We start from the raw sequence: 16,267 nt of genomic DNA, 5'->3' as shown, positions 1-16,267 counted from the left end.
TCTAGGGTCTTCTCTTGCATCTCTGGCCCAATCTACTTGGAGTTTTCTATCCAATGCCCTTGCGGGGTAGGATTGCATCAAAAAGTCATTCTAAAACATGCATAGAGATGAATGCAATCCATTCTTATGTGTTGATTCATTATACTTTTATCAAATTCATATTTTATTTATTCTAAAAATTTATATTGTCTACTAAAGTTTAGAGTAACAATTAATTATAATATAGATGACCTAAGATTATAATTTTATGACATTCAATTTAGTTACATTTAAAATTAGACAAAAAAAATATGTAAAAATATATTGTTACAAAATAATAATAATTTTTAGTAGGCTAGGATAAAGATCGGTCAAGTATATACAAAGTCGTGGATGGATACAAAAATTTGTCGAGGTCGAGTATAAGGGACAGGGGATGAAGACGATGTTGGGAAGCAAGAATGAGAAATAAAAACCTTTGTTTATTGTCATCGAGTATAAGTGCTTTCAACTCAACTTAACCATATTCAAAACCAGCCGCAAAAACTTTTCCAAAATGACACTCATTATACCATTAAGTGTGAAATTCAATGACTTTCAAGATGCTTATGAATGAATATAAGATCACGTGCAGCAGCTTGGTAACTTACTTAGCTATATATACTTAATTAATTCAGAAGCACCTTCATTTGTCAACTTTTTTTATTATCCGATATCTCAAATTAAGTTATTGGTTATGTCAGGATGTTCCAAGTAATATGTATTACTTTATGAAAGAGAAAAGATTCACTCATTTGATTATAGAAGACTGTCGAATGTCGCATTGTTTACAATGACCGACGAAAGACGACAAAAATTGGATGCGGATGGAAAGATTTTTCCAAAGCTCACAACTTCACACCTGCCATGGAAATAGTCTTTGAATTTCCTGATCCCAATGTCAACTATGTTTTGGTTTGACCATGTTTATAAATTTACTGTAATGTTGAAGTAACATTTGTAAATTGCACATTTATTTAGTTTTGAAGCTTTTGTGACACAGTATTTCTTCAATAATATGACTTTGTTATTTCCTTTTTGGAATATAATATCTGCTTTTCTTTTGCATCATTATCAAATTTAATTTGTACGTATTGATGATTCACTTTTTTTATCTTATATTACTTTTTAGCTCATTCACTTGCTTCTAAATTTAAGAAATAACAATATTATATAATACTATAACTATATAGTCCACACCTGCATTATAATTTATATTTTTCAGCTTATCCATGTAAATGAACATGTTACTAACTAGTTATAGTTGTGAATAGTATGATTAAAATTCTTTGCACGACTTTTCTCGTAAATATACCAATTATCGATACTCGTGAAAGAAAGACAATTGCACGTGTTAAATATAATACAAACATAGAAGAAAATAATATAAAAGTTTAGAAAGACTAATAATTATGTAAATTTTTTTCAAGAGGATAATAATTTATTTATGGATATAAAATATATTTAGAAATTATAAGACATAAATATAAATAAATTATAAAAAATAAAAAAAATATGAATAACCACAAATAAATTATACATAACACTAATTTTTCTTCTTCAAAAAGATGTAATAATTTAGTTAACAAATAATACCATGTAATAAAGAAAAATCTATCTTCAACCTATGGCCCAATAAATCCACCGTTTACTTGTAGAGTTTAATGTTTTTATACTAATAATATAAAATATAAAATAATCATCCAATTATAAAGATATATATAACCTTTTTCTCTTACTTTCATTATCATTTTTCAATTATCAATTACCTAAAAAAACTCATTTATCAATAATACAATTTTTAGTTTGTCTTTCGAAAAGGCTCAGTTTTTTTGTTTGCTCTTTTTTAGTTTTTACCAGAACCTTGTACTTATACGACACCGTTTCGTCCTTCTTGTATTTTAAACCCTATTCTCGAATCCGAGTAGTGTTGCGTCTCTGTATCTATCTTCTCTCGGAGCCGCTATTATCCCCAGACGCCACCGCCGCAGCACCAGGTGCTCTCTCTCTTTCTCTCTCTAATCGAATCCCTCACACAAAAACACATAACAAACTTCTCCATTATTTTCTTTCGGCAAATGTTAGTTTGTTATGATGCTAGTTTTGTTAACAGAGCGTGGATCGAACCCGCGACGTTTTTCCCTCTTTTCTTTTCTCCATTTAATTGAAACCGACGGAAGAAAAAATTTTATACTAATTTTTAATTCATTGACGGTATTGTATATTTGTTCTCGTTTTCGCTGCAGAAGAAGAAGAAGAGTGATGGCTGAGTACGACCTAACTCCGCGGATGGCGCCGAATCTCGACAGGCACCTTGTGTTCCCTCTCCTGGAGTTCCTGCAGGAGCGGCAGCTCTACGACGACGACCACATCCTGAAGGCGAAGATCGACCTTCTCAACAACACCAACATGGTTGACTACGCTATGGACATCCACAAGAGCCTCTACCACACCGAGGACGTCCCGAACGATATGGTCGACCGCCGCGCCGAGGTCGTTGCCCGCCTTAAGTCGCTCGAGGAGGCCGCCGCCCCCCTCGTCGCCTTCCTCCAGAACGAGGCTGCTGTGCAGGAGCTCCGAGCGGACAAGCAGTACAATCTCCAGATGCTCAACGACCGATATCAGGTTTAGGGTTTTACCGGATGGTTGGTTGAATGTTGTTTTTATACACAACAATTGACGTGGCTTTGATTGGTGGTGTGGTGTTTGCATAGTATTCATATTGGATTTACTATCTTTTTAGTTCCTGAACGTTTTTTGGCCGATTTTTAATCCCTGTTTTTTTTTTTTGCATCCTCCTTTTTAGGGACTGAAAGTTACAAAAAACCTAAAAATTGTTGATTTGTCTTGAAGGTTTTTGTTGAGCTGAGGACTAGTAAAAGGAATTCAGGAATAAAAACAAAAGTCCTAAAAAGTTTAGGGACTAGAATAGTAAACTCTAAAATTGTTGATTTGTTGTTTTTGGCAGCTTCGACGGGTAGGATAGGAGATACTAGATACGCCAAATGTGTTGAGTTGTGTTATTATACTAGTGAGAAAATGTTTCTTGCTAATAAGGATTTAAAGCTATTGATTTGTACCTTGGTGTAGGGTAATTAGACTAAGCTTTTTTCTTTAAATTTATAATAAAATCTTGCTTTTATGTTGAGTGAGATTGTATCTTGGTAATGTAATTGCAGCAACGTTTGGTTTAATGTTTGGCCTTCTTTAACTTGTGCTTGTCTTGGTAAACTCAGTTTGGGGATATGTTTGGTTTCCATCAAGTACGGTTTGCACACCTGTATTGGGCTTGAATCCAAGTTTTAATTGAAAGCAACATCAAGGTTGCTTTTGCAAACTCAGTTTACAAAATGAAGTTCATTTAAATTTTGCAAATTTCATCCAACCATGCACCACATTTTTATTTCTTAATTTTATTTGAGCATATTTTGCCCTTTTAGTTGTTGTTTGTTGCTGTTTTAGTGGTTTTAAAAGAATTATTCTACTTTTGGAAGTTTGAATTTTGTGGTATGAGTCCTGTCTGACTATGTAAACAATGATTCTGCTGAAACAGATTGGTCCTGCACAGATAGAAGCGTTGTACCAATATGCCAAATTCCAGTTTGAGTGTGGAAACTACTCTGGTGCTGCTGACTATCTTTATCAGTACAGAGCTTTGTGCACAAATAGTGAAAGGAGTTTGAGTGCATTGTGGGGGAAGCTGGCAGCTGAAATTTTGATGCAGAACTGGGACATCGCTCTTGAAGAGCTCAACCGCTTGAAGGAAATCATTGACTCAAAGGTTGTTCTTGTTTGTCAGTTGGTCTTTGGAGTAGATGCATGTTCTTGTTTGTTGTGCTTAAAATATTTAATATAGACTGGTGGTGAACTTTGTTGCAGAATTTTGCATCACCTTTGAACCAGGTGCAAAGCAGAATATGGCTGATGCATTGGAGTCTGTTCATCTTTTTTAATCATGACAATGGGAGAACACAAATAATTGATCTGTTCAATCAGGACAAGTATGCCTTACCAATCCTTTCTTAGGATATTTCACATGCTTTACTTTTATTGTTATTCTTGTCCTCGTCAAACTGGTCAACTGCTTCCTCTCTTTGGGTCGCTTTATTGTTGCATCTTCTAGGCTTAGTATTTGTAATGCTGCTTCATCTATAGATATGATGTAATTTTCAGGTATCTAAATGCTATCCAAACTAGTGCTCCACACCTTTTGCGATACTTGGCCACAGCATTCATTGTTAACAAGAGGAGGAGGCCTCAATTCAAAGATTTTATTAAAGTTATTCAACAGGAGCAGCATTCCTATAAGGACCCCATCACTGAGTTTTTGGCTTGTGTTTATGTTAACTATGACTTTGATGGGGCACAAAAGAAGATGAGGGAATGTGAAGAAGTAAGCTTGCTTTAATATATGTCAACTATAGGAGTGATATTACTTTTGTGGTTTATCCAGTTCTCCTTTATCTTATAATATATCTGTTCATGTTAGCTACTAGCGTAGCCCCGTAATGGGTTGTTTATATTATGCTTACCCTTTTTAAAAATGCAGGTCATACTTAATGATCCCTTCCTTGGTAAAAGAGTTGAAGAAAGCAACTTTTCAACTGTACCGCTAAGGGATGAGTTCCTTGAAAATGCTAGGCTATTTATCTTCGAGACATACTGTAGAATACACCAACGCATTGACATGGGGTATGCACCTTCTAATATAAAATGTTGTAGCTAAGCTCTCTTTGCCTATAGTTTTTCTGATATGCTACAATTTTGCACCTGTGGAAAATGCAATGTAGCCTGTGTCATTGATCTTTGTGTCAGTCTGTCAAAACATAAGGCTCAAAATAAGAGTTGTACATTTGATTTTGTGGCCTTAAAAGCTTTTACACACTAGCTCTTATCTGTATTTATCAATTTTAGTTTTTTTTTTCATTATATAATGCTGTATTTGTAAATGCTTCTCTTGTTGATATCCGGTGGTCTACTTTTCATGTAACACACCAAATGACATACCGAGGATTTTTTTAGTAAAAACCAAAACTTCTAATTTTTTCAGAGTGCTTGCTGAGAAGTTAAATTTGAATTATGAGGAGGCTGAGAGATGGATTGTTAATCTCATCCGGAGCTCAAAGCTTGATGCCAAAATTGACTCCGAAACTGGAGCAGTTATCATGGAACCTAATCATCTAAATGTGTAAGTTAACATTGATTATTGACTCAATAGATAAGGGCGTTTATAGCTTCCTACTGTATTGTACCATTCTGACTCACTATGTAGACCACATTCTTCTGTTTATGTTGTGTGTCATCATTTTCATGACCATTAATCTTATACTATATCTGCAGGTATGAGCAACTGATAGACCATACCAAGGCCCTTAACGGACGCACTTACAAGTTGGTTAGTCAACTTCTGGAACATGCACAAGCTCAAACAACACGATGATTGTGTAGGTAGATCAATGAGAGTATTTGTTTTATCTATCCGGATGCATCAAATTGTTTTTGGCTGTTTATTTTGGATTTAGAATTACATTCAAATTTATGGGCTGTATACCTCTTGGAGTAGTAGGGGTTCTCCTGTGTTACTTGTGGATCCAAACAAGTAGTATTGATAACGATTTTGCTTAAAATGTTTGCCATAAGCTTCCTCTCACTGACCATCGCAGGTGCAGGCATTCTGTTCTTCGTCATCTTTATTTTTAGGAATTTTTCACTCATTTTCCTTTCCATTTGTCTCTCAAATATAACTAGAGGTAACCATTAATTTAGTCCCTAAAGGATTACTCTCTCCTCCTAAGTGTTAAAGTGAGGAAAAATATATAATTAGTACTGGAAATCATGCTTACATAGTTTTCCTAGTATTGAATCGCTAGTAACGTGGCAGCATAATTTATTTTTATATAAAAAGAGGGTGATTTGTATTTTTTCAAAATTATCAAATGGGGGATAGATTTTGAAAAAACATCTATTTAGGAATAAATTGTAAATGGAATCACGACTTTGAACACAGGTACAACTTCTATGAGAAAATTAAAATAACGACTTTGAACACACAAGTACAACCTCTGAAATTTTTTCTTAAATAGTTATTTTATTTATTAAATATAAATATATTAATTTGTTTTTAAATAGCTATTGTTTCTTTTTTAAATAAAAATAGTTTATTTTGAATTTTGATTTTAAATAGTGAATTTTTAATTGAAAAAATATTAATTTTATTTTTGTTTTAAATAGCTATTGTTTATTTTTAAATAAAAATAGTTTATTTTTAAATAAAAATAGTTTATTTTGAATTATCTTTTTAAATAACTATTTTTTGAATTGTACTATTTTTGTTTTTAAATAGCTATTTGTTTTTTAAATAAAAATAGTTTATTTTGAAGATGTTTTTAAATAGTTATTTTTTAAAATTTTAAATATATTAAATTTTTTTTAAATAGCTATTTTTTTAAAAAAATAAAAAAGATTATTTTGAATTGTTTTTAAGTAGTTATTGTATTTTTTTCAATTTTAAATATATTATTTAGAATGTTGTTTTGAAATAGTTAATATATTTTAATAAAAAATAGATTATTTTCATTTTTGTTTTGAAAAAGCTATTGTTTTGTGTTTTTAAATATTTTTTTATTGTAAATATATTAATTTTATTTTTGTTTTTAAATAGATATTGTTTGATTTTTAAATAAAAATAGTTTATTTAGAATTATGTTTTTAAACAATTATATTTTTAATTGTAAGTATATTATTTAGAATGTTGTTTTGAAATAATTAATATATTTTAATAAAAATACATAATTTTCATTTTTGTTTTGAAAAAGTCATTATTTTATTTTTAATTATAAATATATTTATAATTATCATATATTTGTTTTTTATGTAATTAATTAATTATATTGTTTTTTAAGTTGCTTTTTAATAAAGAAGTTAATTCACTATATAAAATTAATTACAAATAAAATTTGAATATATATATATATATATATATATATATATATATATATATATATATATAAATAATTTTTTAACTTAATGAACAATTGTATTGTAATTGATTAAAGTATTGTTTGAATTTTAACATAAAATTGTATGGATGTCCAAATTTGCATATTATGATTAGAACAAGAGCTTTAGGTTGTGCTTTAGGCAGAGTTACACGAAGAACCTTGGGAAAAAAGATAATCGTGGCCATTGTTTAGAATGGAAAGGTATTTATGATTTTAAATAAATTATATTTCAATAAGTATTTGAATCTTATTTATTTTTTTAAAATTCTTTATGTGTTGATTTGATATTTTTTTTTTGTTTTGAAAATTTGTGTAGTGTTGGATTTATGAACATTTTTCATCTATTGTTGAGACTTTTATTGATGAAGACTGATGTGATCACTTGATACAGGTCACAGAGTTTGGATGATGCCACCTTCAGAGAGGGAAAATAAGTCAAGGTAGATGCCATAAGGATGTGAATGAATATCATGTAGATTTAATGATGCCAAAAAGGTTATTTGATGAACATGGATTGAATCAAGTCAAAAGAACAAGATCAAGTAAATCTAAGATAAAAACTTAGTAAGTTTGTTTAAAGAATCTCAATTTGATTGCTTTAGTTTGACATCAACATCTTTAGTATCAATCACTCTTTTATCAAAGACTAAATCAATTCAATTTTTTTTAACTGATAATTGATTACGAGATTGTGTAATCAATTACCAGAGAGTTTGTGATGATATTTTTGACTAATGACATAAAATTGTTTGAATTTTAATCTGTGTAATCGATTACCAGAATCTTATAATCGATTATCAGTAAAGAGATTTTAAAAAAATCTTTGAAAAGTCATGACTCTTCTGAAATATAACTGTGTAACCGATTATCAGAATCCTGTAATCGATTACCAGTGAGAAAATTTCAGAAAAACTTTTTGAAAAGACACATATCTTCAAACCATTTTGAAAAGGCACAATGAACCTATATATATGTGTGTCTGACTTCAAAAAGTAAGAGAGATATTAAAAAGAGAACTTAATTGTCAAATACTCTCTAAACAACTATTGGTCAAACACTTGCAAATCAATTGAGTATTCTTATAAGATCTTCAACTAGTATTATTATTAGTCGTCATTTACGATTAACTTTTGTGTTGAAAAGCTTTATGAAAATAATGTCTTTTCCCTAATTTATGGTTCTTTTTGTAGGTTTGTACATATTTTTAGGTTTAGTTTACTTTTTCTAAGTAGAATTGCCCATTATTGTGAATTAATGTGTTTACAACTTCAATTTCAGGTAAAAGGATGAAGAAGATAAAGGTCAGTAGCTGGTGTCTCGCTAAGCGAGACTTGCGTGCTTAGCGGGAATCATCCGCTAAGCGAGACACTTAGCCCGCTTAGTGAGTTGGGAGAATCTGAAGGAGAATCTGCCATGCATCCGCGCGCTTAGCGCGCCATCAGCTCGCTTAGCGAGTCGTTTGTCTCTTCTCGCGCTAAGCGTGCCTAGCTCGCTCAGCGGAATTTCACTAACTCGTGCTTAGCACGAAAATGGCGCTAAGCGAGCCTTCGAGGTCAGAAAGCCCTTTTAAAGGCTGAAGTTGGAAATGTAGCATATAGAGGAGCGTAGAGAGCAAAATAGAGGAGAAAAACAGAGCAAGGAAGCCAAAATCCTCAGCTTTCAAGAGGATTCTAGGTTTAGGAATAATTTCTAGGTTCCTAAAGGTGGAGGAGACATCCCCACCACTGTGTAATCTGTAATTTTCTTCAAAAACCTTCATCTTGTAGCTGAAAGGTGCTTCCTTGTGATGGAAGACTAAGTTTCTTTGCTGGGAATTTCTACTAAGCCTTGATGTAAATATTCTTTACTATCTATTTAATGTTGTGTTGATGTGTTCATTGCTTCTATCTGCATTTAATTCTTGCATGTTTTTGGTCTAATCACCCATTTGTGTGTAAAGTTAGGAGTTTTAGCATTGGAAAATGTTTTGAATTCTTAGAACTGGATAAAGCACGACTAGATAACTGTATTGTCTGGACACAGAGTGCAGGGACTTTAGTTTTTAATATGCTATGATCTTAATGCTGTTTGGTTAGGCTAAGTTCGACGAGGGATCCGAGAATGAAGTTTAATTAGAATTAGCCCATTCACACCAGACATCGGTATTTGGGATAATTGTCCTCAGCATAGAACACAGAAACAACATTAGATAGAGAAAAACCCTCAATTGTATCAAGTCACTTAGTAGAAAGGCCCAACATTTTAATCATCAGTTTATTTCTCGCATTTACTTAGTTAATTTTATAGTTATCTTTAGAATTGTAACTATATCCTGTTTTTATTTCTATTTCATGATGTTACACAAATGTCTACTTATTGAATGACGCTTTTCTGAATGAAACAAACTCCCTGTGGATACGATACTCGGTCTTATCATTTTATACTACTTGTGTGACTCAGTACACTTGCTGATAAATTTCACAGTTGTCCTAGAGGCGAAACAATTATCATCTCTAAAAGAGAGAAATTCTTCTGTACATTCTAAAAACATTGTTGTGATTAAGAGATTGTTTGTCTCTTGACTTGTGAGAATCCTGAACACAAGGGAGAGAGATCCCAAGGTGTGTTCAAAAGTTGTAAAGAGTTTACAAAGTTAGTGGAAAATCTCAAGTGGGTTGTTTGAGGACCGAACGTAGGCACGAGAAGTGGCTGAACCAGGATAAAACGAGTTTACATTCTTCTCTTTCCTTATCTGAGTTATTTTATTGTAGTTTACTTTGTCTTGCGCATTTAAAAGAACATTATTAAATTGATTGCTTCTTCTTCTTCTACATTCTGAGCCTATCATATATCATTTAAAAGGGGGTTAAAATTTGTTAGTGGAAAATTTGTAAGACTTAATTCACCTCCCTCTTAAGTTATCGAGGTCACTTGTCTAACAAAGGATTACCTTGATAAGTTCAAGATTGGTTTAGCAAGGAACCCAGAGAGAAGCTCTCACAAAATATTCGCAAAATGCCAAAAGTTCTTCTATTGAAAAAGAAATCCATACATATAGTGTATAAAAAAATAGAAATAGACATGGGCCTTCAAATTAGTTTGGGCCAAAAAATGACAACGGAAAAATAGAAATATAAAAAAGAACATATTTGGTATGAGCTTTCAAATTAATCTGGGCTTTCAGCAACAATTAATATTCTTAGTAGTTCCTGTGCCTCTGGACCTTCATCCTTCTCCACTTGGGCCTTGTTAAGTATGTCTGCTACCATTTGTTGGAGGTATCCATTGACTGTTTGGTCCTACTCCTGGTCATAGGTCTCTGTATTTGGGCAGTTTTAGGATTCCCATCATTCCCTCCTTCTTGGAAAGTATTTGCCCTCAAATCTTCAGAATCATCACCTGTCACATAGGGAGTCAAGTCAACATTAAAAGAAGAACTTACTCCATACTCACCTGGAATATCGATCTTGTAAGTTCGGACTTCCTTTGTTTAGGGAACCTTACCTTCCTTATGTGTACCCAAACCTAATCACCTGGTTCAAGTAACACTTCCTTCTTGTTCTTGTTGGCTTGCTTGACATAGCTTTCGTTCTTTTTTTCAATTTGAACCTTCACCTGCTCATGCAATCTTTTCACGTACTCAACTTTAGCTTGTGCATCCTTATGCTTAAAATCAGAAATGTTAGGCAATGGTAACAAATCAAGAGGAGTCAAGGGATTAAAACCATACACTACTTCGAATGGAGAGTGTTGTGTAGTGCTATGTATAGCCCTATTGTATGCAAATTCAATACAAGGCAGACATTCTTCCCAACTCTTTATATTCTTTTTAATCACAGCTCTAAGAAGAAAAGACAAAGTTCTGTTTACAACCTGAGTCTCTTGGGGATTGCTTTTGTAAGTTGGCCTGTTAGGCAATAAAGCTCATGGAAGAAGGTCAATTTGATGTTCTATGCCTCTTGAAGGCGATAGTCCATGAAGAATCTCCTTGGAAAACATATCTTTAAATTCCTGCATGCAAATTGGATTTGTTGATTTCTTTTTCTAAATTGTCTTTGAAAAAAATAGTTCCTAATTGTAATTATTATTGTAGGATCAATTTTATATGGCTTTAGGAGCTATGCAAAGCTTGCTAGAGCTCAGAGTTGTGCTAGAGGACATAAGTCATCATCAACTCAATGCAATGAGCTTTGCAATTGTTGGAGGAGGGCTTAACAATTGGGTGCAACTCAGACATAGAGACCTAGGAAGAGGCCTGACAAGGATGGTGGCAAGAAAGGTGGTAGGGGCGGTTGATTATTGTATTATTATCACATCGTTTGCTGTAGTATGTACAATTTTTATTGTTTTGACATATTTTTTTTAGTTCATGTTGTGGTTGAATTACTTTTATTTTGCATTCATCATCTGTTTAAACAACACACACCTAGTAGCGATAACGATCTCTTTAATTGATTCATAAAGCAAACATCAACACTGATAGAACAAACTTTTCTTAAAAAAAAGGAACGTATAATTTTTATAAAGCAAAAACATGACTACACAGATTTATCACACATCAGAGCAATGATTAGATAAGCAAATCTTGGTTTCCTTGGTTTGTGCAGGAGGACAAGGATTTCATCTAGAGATCGACTAAAAGTTGCATTTAACTTAATCAGGCCTTTGCTACTAAATTTTGAAAAAAGGCAAAACATTTTTCCCACATCATCGTTGTGTTTAAGCTCCACACACTTGTATTCAACACAACTATCACCCACATAAACAGGTTGATGGTAAAAAAGATGAAGTAAAATTATGCAACCTTCAATGACCATTTTCCTTAAAGAATCAAGCAAACAAAGCCTTGTGGTTTTCTTCTTTCCTCACATTATTTCTATACATTTTTTTTAGATTTCGCACTTAGTGGTAACAATGACCACATGCTTTTGTATTATACTTTCAACTTTCGATTTTTTAGTCAATTAAAAGTAAAGTTAGAGGTTTGATGTCCCCGTTGTTGGCCATGATGACGATGATTTTTCCTTCTTCCTTCCTCTTTATTCTTTTCTTCTCAAATTTCTCATGCCTAACCGATTTGATTTTGTATTTTTAATTGCCAAATTAAGTAATTGTGATGGTTTCCTCTTTGAGAAGAAACCACCAAAGGAACACAAAAAGGTAAAGCACTATGCTCTTTCTGTGAATACACATTATATAAATGATGAAATGTGTATATTTACTTTCAAATTTGATTTCTGGTAATTTGGTTCAAATCTATTAGAAGAATTTTGATCATTTGTGGTTAATTTTTAAATAAATAAGAGTTCTATGCTTTCATCGTTGATTGATGGTGATGAAGACAATTGTGTGGAATCAACTATGGCAAGAGTTGTTTTGTTCAGGATGGAGGAGAAGGTGTTCTGATGGTGATGGTGTATGTGTTTGTCTTTTACATATTTCAGAGACAACTACTTGTAGGAATGACTTGATAGATTTTAGAGGCAACTAGGCATGACAAATAATCCCATACTTCCAAATATTGTCCTAACTTTGATGAAAAATACCCACTTTGATCAATTATAGGTACGAGTACAAGTATTAACCAAATTGTTTAAGTGTGGATGAGGACGTGGATGAGTGTCAAATTATACCCGTACTCGTACTCGTCACTATTACATTTTTTTTTATAACTTTTTTGTCACAATATATATATATATATATATATATATATATATATATATATATATATATATATATATATATATACATAATATACATTAAAGATTTTATTTTTATAATTTTTTGAAAATATAAATCAATTAGCTTAATAGTTAAATAATTAAATAACAAAATTAAAAATATAAATTTAACTATAAATATAATTGAATTCTTAATTTTTTAACTTTAATTCTTTTGTTATTCATTATATTTATATGTTGTTTGAATTAAAATACAATTAAAAACTTAATATAAAATATATTTAAAATATATAAGAAAAGTAAACTTATAAAACAAAGTGTATATGGATTACCAGTGCACTCGATAAAATCCGACGAGGATGGATATTAAAAATTGAAACTTGCCTCTTTGATATCTGTTTCCACCTCGCCCCATTGTCATTCCTAAGGACAACTGTTTATAGGAATGACTAAACAGAAGAACAATTTTGTTTTAGTTTTTAATTTGAAACCAAAAGAAGAATTATGGGAAGGGGCCATTGAACAACTTGAAAAAGCCCAAACCTGCTTTTTACGTTTATTATGTAACAAACATTGGCTTGAAAATAATCCTCAAATGAACACATAAAATTAGTTTATTTGTTATTCATTTTAAATTTTTTATTATTTCTTTACATGATTAAATACGCCAATTGCAAAAAAAGAGATTATATTACAGCCAATCAGTCATTAATAACACATTGATTCTTTTTCTTTTATTTTTTCATGTTTTAAAAAATAATTGGGTTGATAGATAAGACTTTTTTTTTTTTATAAAATTATTATATTTTATGTAGTGGGTCAATCTGTATCTGTAAACATTAAATTTTATTCATTAATATTGTTTAGATTTCAATCTGTTTTATATGTTTTTTTATGAAAAATTGTTTTATATGTTGTGTTTATTTTGTTTTATATTTTTTAATTATTTTTTCATGTGTTTTCCGTGTGTGGGTAATAAAATTTTTTATTTTGATTTTCTTAATATTTTTCAAGGTAGGTTGCATAAAGGTAATACAATAATGAATTGAAAATTTGAAATTGATAAAATTAATAAATATTCTAAAATTTTAATTTGAATCACTTAACATATTTATATTTTATTATTATTTAAATGATAAATTAATTTTGACTTAATTATAATTAATAAGAGTTGTTAGAAAGTTTGAATTATGATCAATTCTATATTTACATCAAGAAATATTTTAAAATTTAAATTATTTAGCATAATCTTTATATTTTGAATCAAATAATTTTGCATTTAAAGTTATTATAAAATAATCTTATATAAGTTTAGAAGTCTATACTACATTTTACGGTTAAGGATCCAAATCTTTAATAATTTGTGTTATATAATTTGATTACAAATTTAAAATTTAATTAAAAATACAAAAAATGCATCACCAACAATAAGATATTTGAATTATTGATTATTTATTGTCATTTTGATAACGTTTAATATTGAAAATATTTGTTTTAAAAGTAAAATATAACTAAATATAAATCAAAATAAAAAAACTGAGTTTACTTTATTAAAAAAAATCGAATAAAAATAATTATTTTTATTAAAAACAATCCAATTTTAAAAGATATTTATAAATACATTAGGTGTAAGCGTTTCCAAAATTTTATTGATTTCTAAATTTTAGTCTAATTTTGTGTTAACTAATGTAGTAAATGTAGCATAGTTTATGATATTTTTGAATTTTTCATGTGAAAATTTAATAAACACCAACTCAATACATAATTTAAAAAATGACGATAATTTCTAATTTTTCGAAAAAAATAATAAAAAAGTTATAAAAAATATATTTAGAAATTTAATTTGATGTGTTAAAGAGAATCATTCTTTATTTTTAATTCGTTAGAATAAAAACTTTTAATTTTTTTAGCATTATAAACTGCAAAATTTTAATCTCTAAAAACTTTAAAATTGATTTATTCAATTTTAATTTAATATTAAAAGCTTTCTAATTCATTTTTATTTTCATAAAATAATTTTGACTTAATTGTATTTAGTATAAATTAATAGAAATTTTGAATTAGAACCAACTCTTCTATATTTATGAAAATAAATATTTTTGAAATTTAATTTATGGTATTAAAATTACTATTGATATCAATGGTATTAAAATAATGTATGTGGTGAGGGTAAGCAATGTCCCTCGCACTTGGCTCTTTGTTTTTCCCGCATGCATCTAAACCTATCTAGTAAAATTATGATTAAGAACTTATTAACTGTTAGATCGTCGTAAAATTTGAACATTAGGTTTGGAACACATTTTCTCACATCCCACTGTTGAAATTTGCAAAATAGTGTCTGTGGTGAGAGCAATTCCCCTTGCACGGGAACAATGAAATGGAGTTTTAATCCCTTCTCTTTCTCTTTAATCCTTAGAAACACTAGCAGAGCAACCAGAGGAAAAGCTTGGGAAATCTTGGGAAACAGCTAAAGATGCTGCTATCACTGTCAGACTACACACTTGAGCCCGCTTAAAGATAAAGGATGAGTTTATTGCAATTGGGATTAAAATGAACATAGGGATCCTTAGAGGATCAAATTTGAGTTTATTTTGGGATGCTTATTGTATTGTAATTCTTCCTGTATGATGATTATGTGAATTTGTTTGAGGGGTTTTACTCCCCATATTGTGAGAGATATTTTTATATAATTTGTTTGTATTTTGGATAAGATTTACTAGATTAGTGTGATAAATTATTATATTGGGATCATGAAATTGTGTATTGTAACATCCCATTTTTCATAGACTAATTTAAAAATAATTTTTATTTGTAAATAAATAGAGTTTTATGATAAATTTTTTATAATTAAATAAATAAAGAGAAATAAGTGTATTAAAATAATAGTTTGATAAAAAAATAAAAAGGGTATTTTATTTATTCATTTGATAGAGAATAAAATAGAGTTTGTTTTTATAAAATAATAAAAATAAATAAAATAATAGGTTTGAGTACCCTAGATATAAATAGCGATATGTTAGGTCAGACGATAGCTTTTACGACTGCTTATCCCCTCAATTTCGTTTTCCCTCTCCTCCTCCCCAAAACCCTTTCTTTTTCCCGCAGCCCACCAAACAAATATCAGAAAAATGACGATCTCAGACTTGTTCACCGTTGGATCGTCGTGAAATTTGAGCACCATGTTTGCAACCCAATTCCAAGCATTCTCACCATTGGGAATTGCAAAAGCATGTCGGATCTAAGAGAAATACCCTTCACACCGTAGCTTTCTCTTTTCCTGTAAAAACCCAAAACGATCTTAGTAAAACTACGATCCCGATTTTGTTAACCGTTGAATTTTCATGAAATTTTGATATGTAGTTCGAGATGTAACTCCGCACACCTTCACCGTTGAGATTTGCGAGATAATATTCTTGGAGAGAGAAAAAGGAATCACAAGAAGACAGTATAAGTGGAGGCTTCAATCCCTTCTCTGTCTCTCTGATGATTGGGAACTCTATCAGAGCAGTCGAAGGAAAAATTGGAGGAATCTCAGGAAACCGCTAGAGATGCCACTATCAATGTCGGAAGACACGTGAGCCCGCTTAG

At 30.7% G+C, this 16,267-nt stretch overlaps 1 protein-coding gene and 1 long non-coding RNA gene across 2 annotated transcripts; both read left to right on the top strand.

Moving 5' to 3' along the window:
* Positions 1-1,856: 1,856 nt before the first annotated feature.
* On the top strand, positions 1,857-5,645 carry LOC100788418 (eukaryotic translation initiation factor 3 subunit E). Its single transcript, XM_003535844.4, has 8 exons — positions 1,857-2,015; positions 2,265-2,643; positions 3,572-3,799; positions 3,898-4,019; positions 4,192-4,411; positions 4,568-4,710; positions 5,069-5,206; positions 5,359-5,645. The coding sequence occupies exons 2-8, from the start codon at positions 2,281-2,283 to the stop codon at positions 5,456-5,458; spliced, it is 1,314 nt and encodes a 437-aa protein (XP_003535892.1). The 5' UTR covers positions 1,857-2,015; positions 2,265-2,280; the 3' UTR covers positions 5,459-5,645.
* Positions 5,646-7,055: 1,410 nt separating this feature from the next.
* LOC121172942 (uncharacterized) lies at positions 7,056-8,894 on the top strand. The gene is made up of 2 exons (XR_005886877.1): positions 7,056-7,459; positions 8,298-8,894. It is a non-coding gene; the product is annotated as an uncharacterized lncRNA (long non-coding RNA).
* Positions 8,895-16,267: the final 7,373 nt, after the last annotated feature.

This window comes from Glycine max, chromosome 10, assembly GCF_000004515.6.
Source record: "Glycine max cultivar Williams 82 chromosome 10, Glycine_max_v4.0, whole genome shotgun sequence".
Lineage (NCBI taxonomy): Eukaryota > Viridiplantae > Streptophyta > Magnoliopsida > Fabales > Fabaceae > Glycine > Glycine max.
This window is presented reverse-complemented; position numbering and strand designations above follow the sequence as displayed.

Coding starts and splice junctions, on each gene's coding strand:
- LOC100788418 (XM_003535844.4), top strand. CDS start 2,281: ATGGCTGAGTACGACCTAACTCCGCGGATGGCGCCGAATCTCGACAGG. Junction 3,800..3,897: donor AGGAAATCATTGACTCAAAG/GTTGTTCTTGTT, acceptor ACTTTGTTGCAG/AATTTTGCATCACCTTTGAA. Junction 4,020..4,191: donor GATCTGTTCAATCAGGACAA/GTATGCCTTACC, acceptor TGTAATTTTCAG/GTATCTAAATGCTATCCAAA.